Here is a 15,892-nt window from a genome sequence, read left to right on the forward strand (position 1 = left end):
ACACAAATCCTGTTATTTTAGCAACTTTTTTAAGATTATAAAATCAATATTTAAAATCTGTCCCTAGTTCTCAGCTTTTGTACCCCCGTTGTTTTATGTTTAAACAGATTTTTTTGTCCTAAGAGCTTGAGACGTATGGCATTTCCAAACTATTACTGAAATGTATTCAGATCAGTCACTATTGTAATAACATAATCAGTATCATCTGTGTTTCTCAGCATGGACTTTAACCCATGGAGAGGTAAATGTATTGTTCTCCATGAATATCTGTGCACTCAGCTAATTCTGAATAATGCCTTTGTTATTCCTAGACCTATCTAGAGCCATCACTACTTGCAGTCACCACCTTTTTCTTGATTTCCTTCTGGATATTGGCCTGCTTCAACCTGCAATAATAATATTCCTCAAATTAAGTTGAAGGCATGAAGGAAGGACTGAGTCTGTTTGGTGGGAATGAGTACCATCCCTCTTATCCACAGGTATATCCTGGTATTCTACAGGACTTTGTGGATTTGTCCCTAAGCTCTTGGCAAACCTTGTAAGTAGCATTTCAGATTACTGTGGCAAATTCAGATTAGTACACTTTAAGGATGACTCTATGTACAGCCATTAGTAATAATTCTGCAAGAAACAAGTTGGAAGAAAGTTTTAATAGCGTTCAGTGGTGGTTACAAAATGAGGTCTTCAGCAATATACAGAAAACTCACTGCATGTAGTTTGGAGCTGACAAGGCTGCTTTAGACACCAGACTTATTTCTACCTGCAGCCTTGGTCAACACTGTTACTTAAGATGTAAATTCAGCTAAATTACTGGGGTTTATAAATGAGAAGAAGAAGCAGATGATAAGACAGTTAATTATGCTAAGGGATGATTATAAAAATGACGTCTAAAGTAATATGTAAAAACATCTGCCTGAATGCTGTTTGGAGCTGCAGTATGGTTTGGGCCTGGGTGGAAGATATGAATTACAATTAAAAATTGCAGTTGTTAGAATGAACAAAAATAGGTGTGATATATAAAGCAAAACACTTAAAGACAGATGATGCTCCTTAACAAAAGATTGATATTTTCTGCTTCCAGCACTGCTATATAGTTTGCATCTCAATACAAACCTATGTGCCATTTGCATTCACTTACTCGAAAAAAAAAAACTTCTAACAGAATTTCATATTTTGCATCTTGTTTTCCAACAATATCAAATCATTGTGTAGTCTTGCAAACATTTATCTACTGGAGTTTCAGAACCATACACGGCATGACCAGCTAAGTTTGGGATATAAACTCAAACTAAACCAAACTCTTCCATGATCTATTCCCATATACAGTCTCTGATCTAATGTCTAGCTTGTACAACTACTTCCCACCACTAAGACGCAGGTTGACTGCCTTATTTATCAATTGATGTGACAAAACTATGGAACAAGCTACCATTAGTAATCGGACGATGTACTTCCTGACTAAGCCTCATGCAAGTCATTAAGCCACATGTGTAAGTGCTGTATTATATGGGTGCCTCTGTTAAGGTTATTCCTGTAAGATCCAGTGTAGTGTAATTTAAACCTTTGTACCACTATAAAGGTGTACCACACTGAAAGAAGAAGCACTTGGAACCAGAAAAAATCCTGTGCAAGGGAGGCAGACAAACACAGGTGACAAAATGAAGTACACCGAATTTTAATATTAATAACCAGTTGAGCAAACAAGTTTTTTCCCCCCTTTTAGAGGAGCTTGTTTGATAAACTTGTTATTTCTTGATATTAAAATTTGCTGCACTTTGATATGTTACATGTGTTTGTTTGCTTCCGTTGCACAGGACTTTTTCTGGTTTCCATAATTTAAATATTTGTATTTTATGATTCCCTCTACTTCTGATTCATCTTCATCCAAGTCTTACATATCCTTCTCCCAACCCTCTTGCCTCTTTTCTCTATTTTCACTCCTTTCTCCAGTTTGCTTCCCTTCCTTATGTACATTTCTCACCTGTTCCACTTCCTACATCTTTTCCTACGCCTCCTTTCTTCTCTTCTCTTTTTCCTTTACCCACTCTCTTTCCTTCTCATCTTTCTACTTCTTTCTCTCTTCATATTTACATTCCACTTCTTACCGCCCTTTAGTATTCTTCCTATTCCCCTTCCTCCACCTGTTACCCTTCCTCTTCCCGTTTATCTTCACTCTTCCTTTAATACATTGCTTCTTTGTTAACTTCCTGCTTTCCTTCTTATTGTCCCCGTTACTCTTCCTTCTCACTTTTCTCCTTTTCCTACTCCCCTGCCTCTTCATTTTCCTACTCTCCTGGTTGCTCATTTTCTTACTCCCCTGGTTGCTCATTTTCCTACTCCTTTTCTTACTTCTCTTCCTATTCCCTTTCCTACTCCTTTTCCTACTTCTCTTCCTATTCCCTTTCCTACTCCTTTTCCTACTTCTCTTCCTATTCCCTTTCCTACTCCTTTTCCTACTTCTCTTCCTATTCCCTTTCCTACTCATTTCCTACTTCTCTTCCTATTCCCTTTCCTACTCCTTTTCCTACTTCTCTTCCTATTCCCTTTCCTACTCATTTCCTACTTCTCTTCCTATTCCCTTTCCTACTCCTTTTCCTACTTCTCTTCCTATTCCCTTTCCTACTCCTTTTCCTACTTCTCTTCCTATTCCCTTTCCTACTCATTTCCTACTTCTCTTCCTATTCCCTTTCCTACTCCTTTTCCTACTTCTCTTCCTATTCCCTTTCCTACTCCTTTTCCTACTTCTCTTCCTATTCCCTTTTCCTACTCATTTTCTTACTTCTCTTCCTATTCCCTTTCCTACTCCTTTTCTTACTTCCCTTCCCATTCCCTTTCCTACTCCTTTTCTTACTTCTCTTCCTATTCCCTTTCCTACTCCTTTTCTGTTAGAAAAATATGTATTACTAATATGCATGCTTAGTGCATTCGAGGTTTAAAAGGGTTAATGCATTTATTCTGTTCACACTGCATGAATCTGCACAGCTATTAGAAAATTAACAAGACGCATTCTATTTTCTGCTAATGTCAGCAAATAACAAGAAGTGTTTCATTTCTACTAGTGTCATGAGACTTAACAAAGAGTTATTGATTTTCTGCTTATGCCATGAGAAAGTACACAGCTGCTAGAAGCTTTGATAAGGAACACAATGGATGCTTGAAAGTATAAACCGTAGTCAGCATTACTTGTACCTAAGCTAGAAATGTACCTTGAATCTAGGCAAAATGTAACACATATATTAGAACTGCACAATTTAAGAATTGAAAGTTTGTGGTGGGATAAAATAAGCCCCAAGGCCAGGTTGTTTTTCTCAAATGTTTTGTAAATCAGCAGTTATTCTCAACTAGTCAGCAATTAGTCTAGTAACATTTTCTGAAGAACAATACAGAAAGCTGTGTCTAACTACGTCAGCAATAGAAGTAACATTTCTGTGTGACATGTAAAGAACTGTATAAAAATACCATACTAATTATTAATGTTCAGACAAACCATTCTGCCAGCATGCTTTGTCTTCTTGCTGCAAGTTAATAAAGGGTGCCTTGCTTGAACCTTATGTGAATTGGTCTTTGAAGTTTTTTCCTTTGACATTTTCCTACTTCTTTTCCTATTCATTTCCTACTCCTTTTCCTACTTCTCTTCCTATTCCCTTTCCTACTCCTTTTCCTACTTCTTAGGTTCATAGGCAGGTGCTAGGCTATCTGCCCAAAGGCATTTATAAACCTAGTCAGAATGTGTTGGCTTTCGCCTCCCCCTTAGATTAGTTATCTGTGCCTCTGTCCAGCAGAGCCACTGAAGTGATCCCCAGGGTAAACTTACTGTTTACCATCCATTCGTCAAGGTTTCTTTTGAAGAGTGTTAGTGAGGAGCTCTGCCTAATGTAGATTGGAATCTTGATCCAAAGCATGGGAAGTCTCTGGGACAGGAATCTACCCCTCCAACATGTCCTATTTATTGTTGTGGTGAGGTTTAGATCCCTAAAGCATGTGGCTTGAAGGGATAAGGTTTTCTTTAGGTGGCGCATGTCGATCAGTTCTGGATTGGACATGGCCTTGTATGTCAGGCAGAGATCACCTCTAAGTAGGCAGTATGCAACCGAGTACAGATGGAGTTTCTTCAGGTGAGCTGCATAGGGCATCTGTCTGAGGCCAGTGATCTTCTTGGTGAGGTACTTCTGTGGTCTTTCCAGCTGTTGCAGGTGTCTTGTAAGATGCATCCCAAATAGGGCATTGTACACTATGATGGATCTGATGAGCGATGAGTAGAGGGGCACAATGACCTCTTTTGATCTGGATGCGAACACTTTTGTGATAAGGTGTGCCACGTAGAAGGATTTTCTAACCACTTTGGCAATGTGATTATCAAAGGAGAGTTTACTATCTACTTGGGTCCCCAGATCCCTTATTATATCTTCTGTATTTAGGGGACTACCACCTAAGTGGTAGTTTGTGGGTACTTTGTTTATTCCAAAGGGGATGACTATGCACTTTTTGGAATTTAGCTTGAGGCCATGATTTTGACACCAGGTGTCCTTATCAGTGAGACTCTTTTGGAGGATGTCTGTGTAAGCTGGAGAGTCAATTATAGCCCTTAGTTTGCAGTCATCTGTGAACTTGGTCAGCCATACTCCTCCTGTGCTTGCCTGTACCTCTGAGAAGTATATGCCGAACAGGAGGGGTTCTAGGACTGAGCCCTGGGGAACACCGCTTGTAACCAGTTTAGAGTCAGACCTAGCTCCCACAACTCTTACCATGTGGGTTCTGTCTGTGAGCCAGTTGGCAACCCATCTTGTGACGTAGGGGTTTATGTTCAGGCTGGTGAACTTGTCTATAATACCAGAATGGCGAATGGTATCAGAGGCCTTTGTGAGGTCTAGGTAGGCTGCATGTACCACCTTTACCTCATCTATAGCATTGGTAACTGTCTCAAAGAAGTCCACCAGGTTTAGGAGGCATGATCTGCCCTTAACAAAGTTGACCTGGGTAGGGTCCAGTGTTTGGAGGTTCCCAATGTCTCTGTTAATGAGTTCCATGATGATGCGCTCCATAGCCTTGCAGACCAAGCTAGTCAGGCTTATAGGGCGATAGTTCCTGGGGTCTGTTGTGGCTCCACCTTTGTGGAGCAGAATAACCATTGCTGTGCACCACTCTACAGGTACATAACCTGTGGAGAGGCTGAGTTTGAACAGTGTGTTTAGGTGAGGGGTTAGTTTGTCTTTGAGCTCATGTAGGATGCAGTCTGGAACACCGTTCGGTCCCATTGATGCTGTGTTTTTGGCTTTAAAGAGGGCTGTTTTAACCTGAGTGTCTGTGATTTCAGGAGCTCTACATTCTTCTGGTATGGTTATGGGCCCTTTTGGGGGTGAGAGGGGGGTGAAGTTTGCACTGAACCTGTCTGCCAGGATGTTGGCAATATCGGTCGGTTCAGTGTATTTTGTACCATTCTGCACTAACTCTGAGCTGATCTGAGCATTGCCACTTAGATTCTTGACATAGCTAAAGAATGCCTTGTGGTTATCGTTGGAGTCTTTGGCAATTTTTCTTTCAAAACTAGGCTTGGATTATTTTATGTGGGATCGTAGTTTCTTGCTGATACTGATCAGGGATGTCTTCCCTTCTTGGGATTTTACTCTTTTCTGTACTAGTTTCCTCCTTCTATTGTATAGCTTGTTTATGGCAGGAGTCCACCAGACTGGTTTCCTTTTCTTGGAGGAGTGAGTCTTGGTTTTACTTGGGATAGCATAATCCATGCATTCTTGTAGGTGCCTGTAGAATGCATTAGTACAGGATTTTGCAGCTTGGACAATGTTATCCTTTAGCATGGGGGCTTTGAAACTTTCCACCTCAGTCTTAAGTAATGTGAAGTTTGCTTTTGAAAAGTTTTTCACAGTGGTTTCCTTGTCCAGGGGTGGGGGTGGAATATGGATATCCAAAGTGATTTGTTTATGGTCCGATCTAACTAGTGAGGGGTTGACCTCCGGTGTGGAGCACCAGTCACCCATGCTGGTGATGACCAGGTCCAAAATGTTGTCACCTCTGGTGGGAGTGTTGACCAGTTGATCCAGAGCGTTTGAGTTTATAAATTCTAGGAAATGTTGGGCAAGGGAGTTAGTACTTGAGTAGTTCTCCCAATTAATGTTTGGGTAATTGAAATCACCCAATATTAGGGTGTTTGGTAGGACCTTTATATTTCCCAGTGTTTCCAGAAATGTGGAATGGGGGTCCTGGGACATGGTGGGTAATCTGTAGCAAGCTACAAATTGAATTGCAGTTTTGCCCGTTTTTAGTTGCACGTGGATGATCTCTGAAGCATTGTGCTGTGCCACTAACCTGGAGGTGTGGGTATCCTTGATGAATATGGATACGCCCCTGCCTTTTGTATTTCGGTCTGGGTTCTGTGGCTGAAATGTATGGTATGAGTTGTAGCCTGGTAGTGCTGGGGTGCTCTCTGGAGCATTAAACCAGGTTTCTGTTACTGCACATATATCGATTTTCATCATACTGAGGAGTGCCTCGAGTGTATGCATTTTGAGGTTTAGACTTCTGGCATTGAGTAGCATCACCCTCAGTTTTTTGTTACTTGTGTTATTTATGGTGGTGGGTTTGTCTTTTGAGCCTTGCCTATAAAAGGCACTATGGGGTTGGCAAGAGCCTTGGCCAGTATTCGAAAGCCTTAGTAAAATTTCCTGAGTGCAAGTACTTGGAACACATCCTGTTTTAGACATGCTTGCTCACTAACAGTGCCACACCTCTGACGTATGACAAAAGGCTTTAAAATTTTAGATTTGCATGCCATTCTATTTGCATTTAACTTTAAAAGGCTGCAAAAGGACTGAAGTAATTTTGTTAACTTTCTTTTTTCGTGCCTTTATTGAATTATTTCTGAAGACACAGACAAACATACATTTATGTAAAAGAAACCAAACCATAATAACATGTTCCCAGTTACAAACACTATATATGACATGTATTTTTTGTGTAACTATCATCAATCCAATATTACATAAATTGCTCAATTTCTGCCCTCCCTTAAACCTCACTTCTCCTCCAAAATATTATTCTGTATGTATTTCTATTTTTGCTATGTGATTTGCTCCTACCTTTTCTAAAGATCCCACTTCCAGTTCTCTTGTGTCTGTCACAACATTCAATACTTCAGATACAGTTGGTTTAGACTTTGGTTTCTATTTTCTAGTAACTGCTTTTTTGGCAGCCAACAGAATCTCAAACAGTTTTGTTAACTTTCTTATTATACAATGACTGGCTATTAACATTCAAAAATGCGCACACTAATTGGTTAGCTCAAGCAGCGTGCCCATTGTAAATGAAGAATATACCGTAAGGAAAAGTCTGGCTGCTACAATATCATTGAGTAGTCAGACTTTCTTATTGGCATATACAGCTTCCAGTCATAACTCTTAACTGTACATATTTTCACAGAATGTCCCAATTTTTTCTTCAGATTTTTATACACTTCTCTTACTTAAGAAAATATGTATTACTTCACATTCTATTATTCTGGCAATGGCTGAAGTTAATAGTACTAATATTTTGAAAGGGTCACTGACTTAGTTGAGATTTGTCCCTTACTTATTGAGAGTTATGACAAAGGCATAAGTACAAGTGGTAAAGATTACAGTTACGCATTTCTTACTCAGAAAATCCACATGAATGCAAATAATATCGTCTTCTGTCATATGCAAGCAAACAGCTAGTCTTGCCAAAAATACACGAACAGGGGTATATTTTGTAACTCAGCCAAACAGATATGTTTAAAACTTCTGGTAATTTATTGAAGCATTCAGCCTTTTTTATCTGGTATATCGTATGTTTTGTCCAATGAGATATGAATATACTTGCACTGGCTATGCTGAAAGTCACCTGTTGAGTGGCACATAAAATATGTATAAGCACATTCTGTGCACGCACTTGTGTGTGTGTGTGTGTGTGTGTGTGTGTGTGTGTGTGTGTGTGTGTGTGTGTGTGTGTGTGTGTGTGTGTGTGTGTGTAGTGCGTCTGTATTTTGTACAGTGGTTAATAATGCTCTTTCCAAAGCCTGGATGTATTGTGCAAGCGTGGGAACGTTAAGTCCCATATGCATGTGCAATATATCACGCAAGCCCCAAGATACAAAATGAAGTGGAAGAACAACATGGTGCCATTATACAAGGACATCATTTAAGAAAAGCATGTTTTTTTCTTAGATAATGTTATTGTATAATCGCTTTGCCTTCATGACCAAACCATGCCAACTGTAGATAACTCCGGCATTACCCACACTCAGCCATGGGTGATTGCTATAGCACCTTTACTTCATTTACGATTCACTGCTATAAAAATAAAATAAATGATAATAAAAGTGAACTTATTTTAACTGGATATCATTATGGTTTGTGGAGTAATATAATTAAGACAATGAGCTACAAACAACAGATACTCTGTATATGTGGTTTCAAATTTAGCTATCTTCATTTTTTTTATGTTTGACTCCAAAATACACCACTTAAATGATCAAACACTTCAGGTAATGGCAAAAAATGGGCATACCCATCTAATATGTTTTACTTAATTAACAAAGTCATATTAAAGCAAAACTTCCCTTTGTACAAAGGTACAAATCTGGAACAGATAACTCCCTGTCTACCATCAGTTTTGTACTTTCACTGCATATCTAGGGTTATAGCTATATGCACCTTAAAAAATAGCTGCAGTACAGGAACATATATGTGTAGCTCATGTAACTTTTGCCAGTGACTGTAGAATTCAGGGTTTAGTTTTTATGTATTTTGTACCACACAAAATATGGTTTCTAAATGTTTTTCAAAGCTTTATAACTATATTGAAACAATAGTATTGAATTTACTCTACCTGTGGATACCTGTAGAGCCCCAACATTCTCGCCATGGGTATAGAAACCTGTGACCTCGCATCCCCAATTACTGTCACCACAGGGGATTTGCGATGGCAGCTGAAATTAGGGACAGGGCCCATCTGGCCTGAAAGGAGCCACAGGGTACCCTCCAATGCTCTAGTCACTGTATCACATGAATCATAAATTCCAAAGCCTAATGTCATGTTTGGTAGTAACTTCGGACTTCTGTTTACTTCCTCAGTGGCAAATACCATACCCTGAACCATCTGAAATACTGGCATGGTGAATCTGCAAAAAAGTTTGACATGGAGAAATAAATTAATGGATGAAAAAGATGTTGCAGTGAGGACAACCAGTACCAAAACAATCTTTATTAACTAAGTGCTCTTCTTGACATATGGTTAAATTCTTGTAGTTAAGCAAACAAAATTATAGAAAAGAGAGTGTATTTTAATGTACGTTACCTAATTTGCATAATGACATTTATAAAGCAAAGGAATATTGCTACCACTCAAACATACTGGTTATAGAATTCTTCAATCAATCATATAAAAATTCATTGTGTATTATTAATCAATTTCAGCTGCACAAATGTATTTCTTCCTCTGTTACTAGTTTTCCACAAAAAATTATAATGACCATTTCTTGTCTACTGAGCTGAGTCAATGGCCACACCACATTGTCTTTACAACCTTTCATTGAATAAATGCCATTGGCAGCCACTAATGATGCCTCAGTAGTTCACATGTAACATATTCACTAATAATTTTTAAACTATTAACCCAGGTGGCATGACCCAGCCTGTTCCAGCTACCTCTACAGAACTGGGTGCATAATCCAAGTTACCTTGGAACTAATGGAAAATCCCTTTAAATCTTCCTTCCAAGGCACATACTGCTTGATGTGGCCACTGGTCAAATCTGGGTCCAACTTGAGAGCTGAGGCTGCTGAGTAGCTACAGGGGGGAAAACAAGGGGGGTGAAACACCAACTGTCATGTGCCATGCCAATCCCCCCAACAGCCAGCCTCAAAACCAGGTACTCTAAGCCATGAGGAAACTAAGTTAGAAGTTGAAGAATTCTTTAATAGTCAAAACAATATTTAAATGAAACCAATCAAAACCAAGATTGCTCAAGTGAACATTGTCCGTATCATAAATATCAGAGACCAATCTGTCATGATCTCTGTGCTGAATTACCTGGAAAGGAATCTGACTAGCCACCTGCTTAACTCTATGATTGATGAAATGCCTAGCCTGAACAAAAGTCGGGCCTGATCTCCTCCTTTTGAGAGTGATATGTAGCAATCTGACCCAATGAGCTGGGCAAATGACCAACCTTGTCTAGTTGAACCTGATGTCCTTTTCCAGAATGATCCATCCTAGATTTATTTACCCATATCAGTACAAAATCTGTGTGAATAATAAGGTCTTCTGAGCAAAGATAGTTCATCAGCAAGAAAGACACCTGACTACAAAGATCTGACTAAAGCTGCTAATGTAACAAATATATGAAAATCATCCAGAACTTTATGCAAACCCAAAACAACAAGAGGAAGGAGTTGTCTCCCAATAAGCTTCCTGGTATCCTGGGAAAGCCCATGAGTATTCTCAAGACCCCTGAGCAACCTTCCAGTCAGCTAGTGACTGGACACTTCCTGAGGGTCCAAAATTCACTCCAACCATCCAAAGCTGCTCAGCGTACCCTGAGAGTTTTAGGTGAATCACCTGTTGAAGACCTGGCCACTAGAAATTGAAGTATTAACTGCAGACCTCATGTGCTGAGACCAGACGGAAAAGACTTGCAGAAAGCTTTGAAAACCTGAGGTGATGAAGAATATGCCTTCCTGATATTACTGGCCCAGGATGTGACCAAGAGCAATACTGCTACTCTTCTCCAATTAGCCAGATGGGTCTATATTATTTCCATGAAAGACATCTACATCAAATCCCTATTCATTGATCACTACCCATCAAACAGCTGTTCAGTGCAACTACTTGGCCACCAGAGAAACCATAATACGAACTACATAACTTAACACCGATGAAGGTGGGGGCTGTGTTCCCCCCACATCCCCCACTTATATACACTAACTCCGATATCACACTACAGTGGGGAAAAGGGCTAATTCATTATGCTGGCCACCTAGTTACTTTCCCAGGTAAAAACTTTGATGTAGTGATCATTCATTGACTGCAGCATTCAATGTAGTTATGTTGATGAATAAGGATCCGATAGAGACATCTTTCGCGGAAATAGTATAGACCTGCCAGACTCCTGCAGGAACTGAAGTGCCCTTTAGATCTGAATGCTTGGCCAACTAGCAAAACCTGGCAAACTGAAAATGGGAAAGACTGTCAGCTATAGGGTTAAGATTACCAGGCACATATACACTAGAGAAAGACAAGTTAATCTCTAAACTCAATAAAACTAAAAGCCTGAAAACAGAGTGGAGCCACTTGGACCTGGATGATTGAGGGAATGACCACTGAGATATTATCTAAGTGAAAAAACATCGTCATTTCATGTAACCTGTCCTTCATATCAAGACTGCCATCGAGATGGGGAACATTTCCAAAAATGTAATGTTCCTCCTCCTCCTCTCCACGGACCAGCTCTCCACCCACGTTTTGGTGACCCAGCTGCCTTGGAAGTAACCTCTCATACCGGATCCCCCTGCTACATCCATGAAGAGCTTGAGGTTACTGGAGGAAACCCAGGAGGACTGCCAAAATGATACCCCATTGAACTGTCTCAAAAATGCAAACCAAACTCAAATGTTGTCCTCGATCCTCCTGGTCAGCTGTATAAAGTAATGTTTGGGCTTGTTCCCTTTTAACAAGTTAGAAACAGACCTCAGAAAGGTCCTGCCTGGAGAGAGGCCCTTCAGGCAAAACTCAGCAAACTGTGGAGCTGCATGATTTCCCCTGTGTGAGCTTTGCTAGATCCCAAAAATCTCCCAAGTAATTGTCAGACTTCTTGTAGTTTGGGCATCTGAAGCTTGACCAAGTTATCAATGGTATCAACTTTCAAACCTAGAAAGGTCAAATTTGGCTTGGCCCTTCTGATTTGTCATTGACCAATGGCACCCTCAACTCAGAACAATGCTCCTTAAAAATAAATGTGCCCCCCAAGCAACATCCTGACCCTCCCCCACTATCAGGAAGTCATCTAAATAGTGGATCACTGACTGGAGGGGTGCTTATTGTAGTCAGCACAAGTGCAAGGCTGTGCTAAACAGTTCAAAGGTAGCACAATCCACAGAGCACCCCATTTTCATTGCACTGTCACACTGTCAAAAATAATTTTCCTTCAAAGTGAAAACCTAAATAAGGCCAATCATCCTGTCGCATGAGAAGAAGCCGGGAAGCAGATTGAATGTACATCTTGCGGAGACAGGGGTCGATGACCTTCACCACCTGCTCCAGGAAAGACTAACATACCTTGGCCAGCTTACTGTCAATAAAATCATTGACAAGGATCTTGCGGGGATGTACAGATGATGAATCAACCTAAATTCACCATCCTGTTTCTTGGGAACAAGACCATTGGGGGAAATTTTAAAAGCAGGCTGGGGGGTGGAAAAGGGGCCAATTATACTGTCATCTGCTCACACTTTCTCTGTCAGTGTTGGAGCAATTTCCTCATGCCCCTTAATGGATGACAGATTGTTAACTAACATAGAATCCAATGGAGCAGAAGAATGAATAGGAAAGCCATTACAGAAGCCTTTAACAAGAGTGTCTGCCACCTTCTGACATGGATAAGCTGACAATAGGAGGATCAATTTACCTAGGTGGATGGGGAAATGAGATGGGTGTCCCCTACCAAAGCTCCCTCTGTACCCATGAAAATGCTGCTTAGTTCAAAAAAAGAAGTGTTATGCCCCCCTAGCTCCCCTTCTGCCTGAGAAGCAGGAAAAGCAGGCTTGTCCCTGCCAAATAACCCCCAGCACCTGGAGGAAGGGTCACCTTTCCCACACCCTCACCATACATCCCAGTGGCAGCTGGCTTATCTAGCATGTAACTGAGCCCAATGTCAGGATGCCTTAACTCCCACTTGAGGGATTTGTCCAGTGCTTTCAGTTTCCTAAAATGTTGATCAAAATTCACCCGACCATAACACCCTTTCACATGGTGGGCTTCCTTTATGGCAACAAAGTATGCTGATAGAGGCAGGGACTAGCTGGGGTCCTTCTTGATAATCACTCCCATGAACACCATGAAACCCAGTGACCAAGTATCCCAGTTCCTGACTGGTGTTCTGGCTGATGCCTTTTTTTCTGATGACTGTAGGGCTGTCATCAAGTCCTTCTTAGACATGTTGTCAGCATCCAAGATGTGTTTAATTCCCTTGGTATACACTAGGTCAAATATATCTACAAAAAGAAAAATACATGCTTCCAGGAAGAAAAGCAATATCATTTAGACAGAGGAGAAGATCAAAAGGGCAAAAGTATGTAAAAAAACCCCTCAGCCTGCCCAGGGAGGTAATGAATCTCCCAAAACAATAAGGCCTTGCAGCCCAGTATACCGACCAACTTCTTTTAATGGTCATGATTACTGACTATTATTTTATTTGTTTCATTATTTTTTTTTGTATAAAACTAACATAAAATAATTAACCCCCCTAACTGCACAAAATGCAACTCAGAAGTTGCCAAAACAAATAATTGTTTATTATCTTTTTTACATTTTAATAAAATTAAATATAATTAGTAAAACCCCCAACTGCCACAAAACAAGACTCATGAGTCCCCCAAATCCATGGATTACTTTGTATCCTTTACATTTTTTATTATTTTAATAGAATGAATTAAAATAAGTAAAGCCCCCCCAGCTGCCACAAGCACAACTCGTGCTGCTAAACCCAATAAATGCTAGTACTTTCTGCCTTCCTTCCTTTTTTTTTTTAAATTAAAATTAAACATACTGGTACTGTGAAGGTGAGTAAAGAGTGACTAAAGAGTTGCCACACATCCTGCAAGCTAACAGCGATGAGCCTCATCCTCCTACCTGAGTGGTTGCTGCCAGCTGGCTCCATACTCCATTCTTATTAGGCCTGCAGAAGAATCTGGTGGGCAGGTGCACAGCGCTCCCTTAAAAGGATATGCTTTGTCATATCCCTAAAGACTAGTGCTCATGGACAAAGTGACCTACGGGTAAGTTGCCTTAATCTGTTAAGGCACATGATTTTTTCTGTGTTTACAACTTGAACTGCTATGGCAGCAATTATTTTACAACAAAATCGGTTGTTCCACTGCATTTCTTTCTGTAGTTGCACACTAAGTCTGACATTGCAACAAAACTCGCCAAGGCTCCTATTACAGCAGGATACGGACTAAGGCTAATATTACAGTATAGATCACAGAGGCTTATACTCTGACAAAATGAACCAATACTGTTACTACAATAATACGCACCAGAGCTAATACTAAATCAAGATACATCTAGCGTGATACTGTAGTAAAACCCACTAAGAATGATACTACAGTGACACTCTCCAAAAGGTGATAGTACAAAAGGATGAATGTGTAACAAAACTCACTATAGCTACAGCGAGTCAGCAAGGTATATACTATAGCAAGATTCATGATAGGGTTGGTACTAAAGAAAAACTCACAGGGGCTGATACTATAACTAAAGTAACCATGAATGTTACTATAACAATACTAGCCAAGTCTGATACTAGAGCATGACACACTAAGGCTAAGAGTGCAGCAGTGCTTATCAATGCTGATAATGCAGAACAAGACATAAATGCAGACAACACAGAGAAACTCAACTAGGCTGATACTACAGCAAGACACAGCAAGGCAGATACTAAAGTAAAACTCACCTAGGCCAATACTACAGCAAGACATAGCAAGGCTGATACTAAGTAAAAGTCACCTAGGCCGATACTACAGCAAGACATAGCAAGGCTGATACTAAGTAAAATTCACCTAGGCTGATACTACAGAAAGACATAGCAAGGCTGATACTAAGTAAAATTCACCTAGGCTGATACTACAGAAAGACATAGCAAGGCTGATACTAAAGTAAAACTCACCTAGGCCGATACTACAGCAAGACATAGCAAGGCTGATAGTAAGTAAAATTCACCTATGCTGATACTACAGAAAGACATAGCAAGGCTGATACTAAAGTAAAACATAGCAAGGCTGATACTAAGTAAAACTTACCTAGGCTGATAGTACAGAAAGACATAGTAAGGCTGATACTAAGTAAAACTCACCATGGCTGATATTGTAGGACACACTGAGACTGATGTTATGGCATTACATGCTTAGCTGAATGGTGCACAAGACACACTAAAGCTAAAACTGTAGCAAGACACACTAAACCTGATACTACAGCAAACTTCACACAGCCTAATGCTACTGCAAGCCACACCAAAGGTGGCACTGTAGGAAGTGTTTCCAAGGTTGATAATATAATAAGGCACACACCAAGGCTGAGGCTACAGCAAAGTCTACCAAGTTAGATGCCTTTCATTTTCCAAAAGAGAACATTCATAGTCTCTATTAATAAAATCACAAACTAATGAATCTTGCTGTTCAGATGTTCATTTCTTATTGGTCGTTAGCCAAGCATTTTGCAGCATCTGTCCTTTATATTACGAAGCATATGTGGAGATGCAAACTGGTGTGATGTAAGTACGTATTACTACTAAAAGTCTTTCTATGTACACTAGCTTCTGTTACATTTCACTTCTATTTTAATATCCAAAAAAATGTAATGCAACTGGAAGAAAAATACATTTTTAACTTTAGAAAATGTGTAGTATCAGTTAAGTAACTAACAAATTCATGTAGATTGCTACAGCTGGAGTCCCACAAGATAAGAAATGCCCCCCCCAAGTTATTTGTAAAAGAGTAGGCAATTTTGAAAGACATTTTCACTGTTATTTGTAGACCTGATGAAGCTTTTGTGAAATCCTGTTGTGCTAGTTACTACATTCAGAATAAATGTTTGAAATTATTTTTTTTCTCTGTCTGTGGTGACTTGACCATTTTGTGGTACAA

The 15,892-nt window shown here is 39.9% G+C and overlaps 1 protein-coding gene and 1 long non-coding RNA gene across 2 annotated transcripts in view; one reads left to right on the top strand and one right to left on the bottom strand.

Moving 5' to 3' along the window:
• Nucleotides 1-9,147, bottom strand: part of LOC122814014 (extracellular calcium-sensing receptor-like) — an 86,371-nt gene extending 77,224 nt beyond the window's left edge. Inside the window, exon 1 of the mRNA XM_044086596.1 lies at nucleotides 8,863-9,147. Within this exon, the coding sequence (XP_043942531.1) occupies nucleotides 8,863-9,147 (285 nt within the window). The remainder of the gene's footprint in view (nucleotides 1-8,862) is intronic.
• LOC122814017 overlaps nucleotides 1-15,892 on the top strand; it is a 193,878-nt gene that overhangs the window by 176,921 nt on the left and 1,065 nt on the right. The window lies entirely within an intron of this gene.

The sequence above is a fragment of the Protopterus annectens genome, chromosome 10.part0 (assembly GCF_019279795.1).
Source record: "Protopterus annectens isolate FY-2018-M chromosome 10.part0, PAN1.0, whole genome shotgun sequence".
Taxonomy (NCBI): Eukaryota; Metazoa; Chordata; order Ceratodontiformes; family Protopteridae; genus Protopterus; species Protopterus annectens.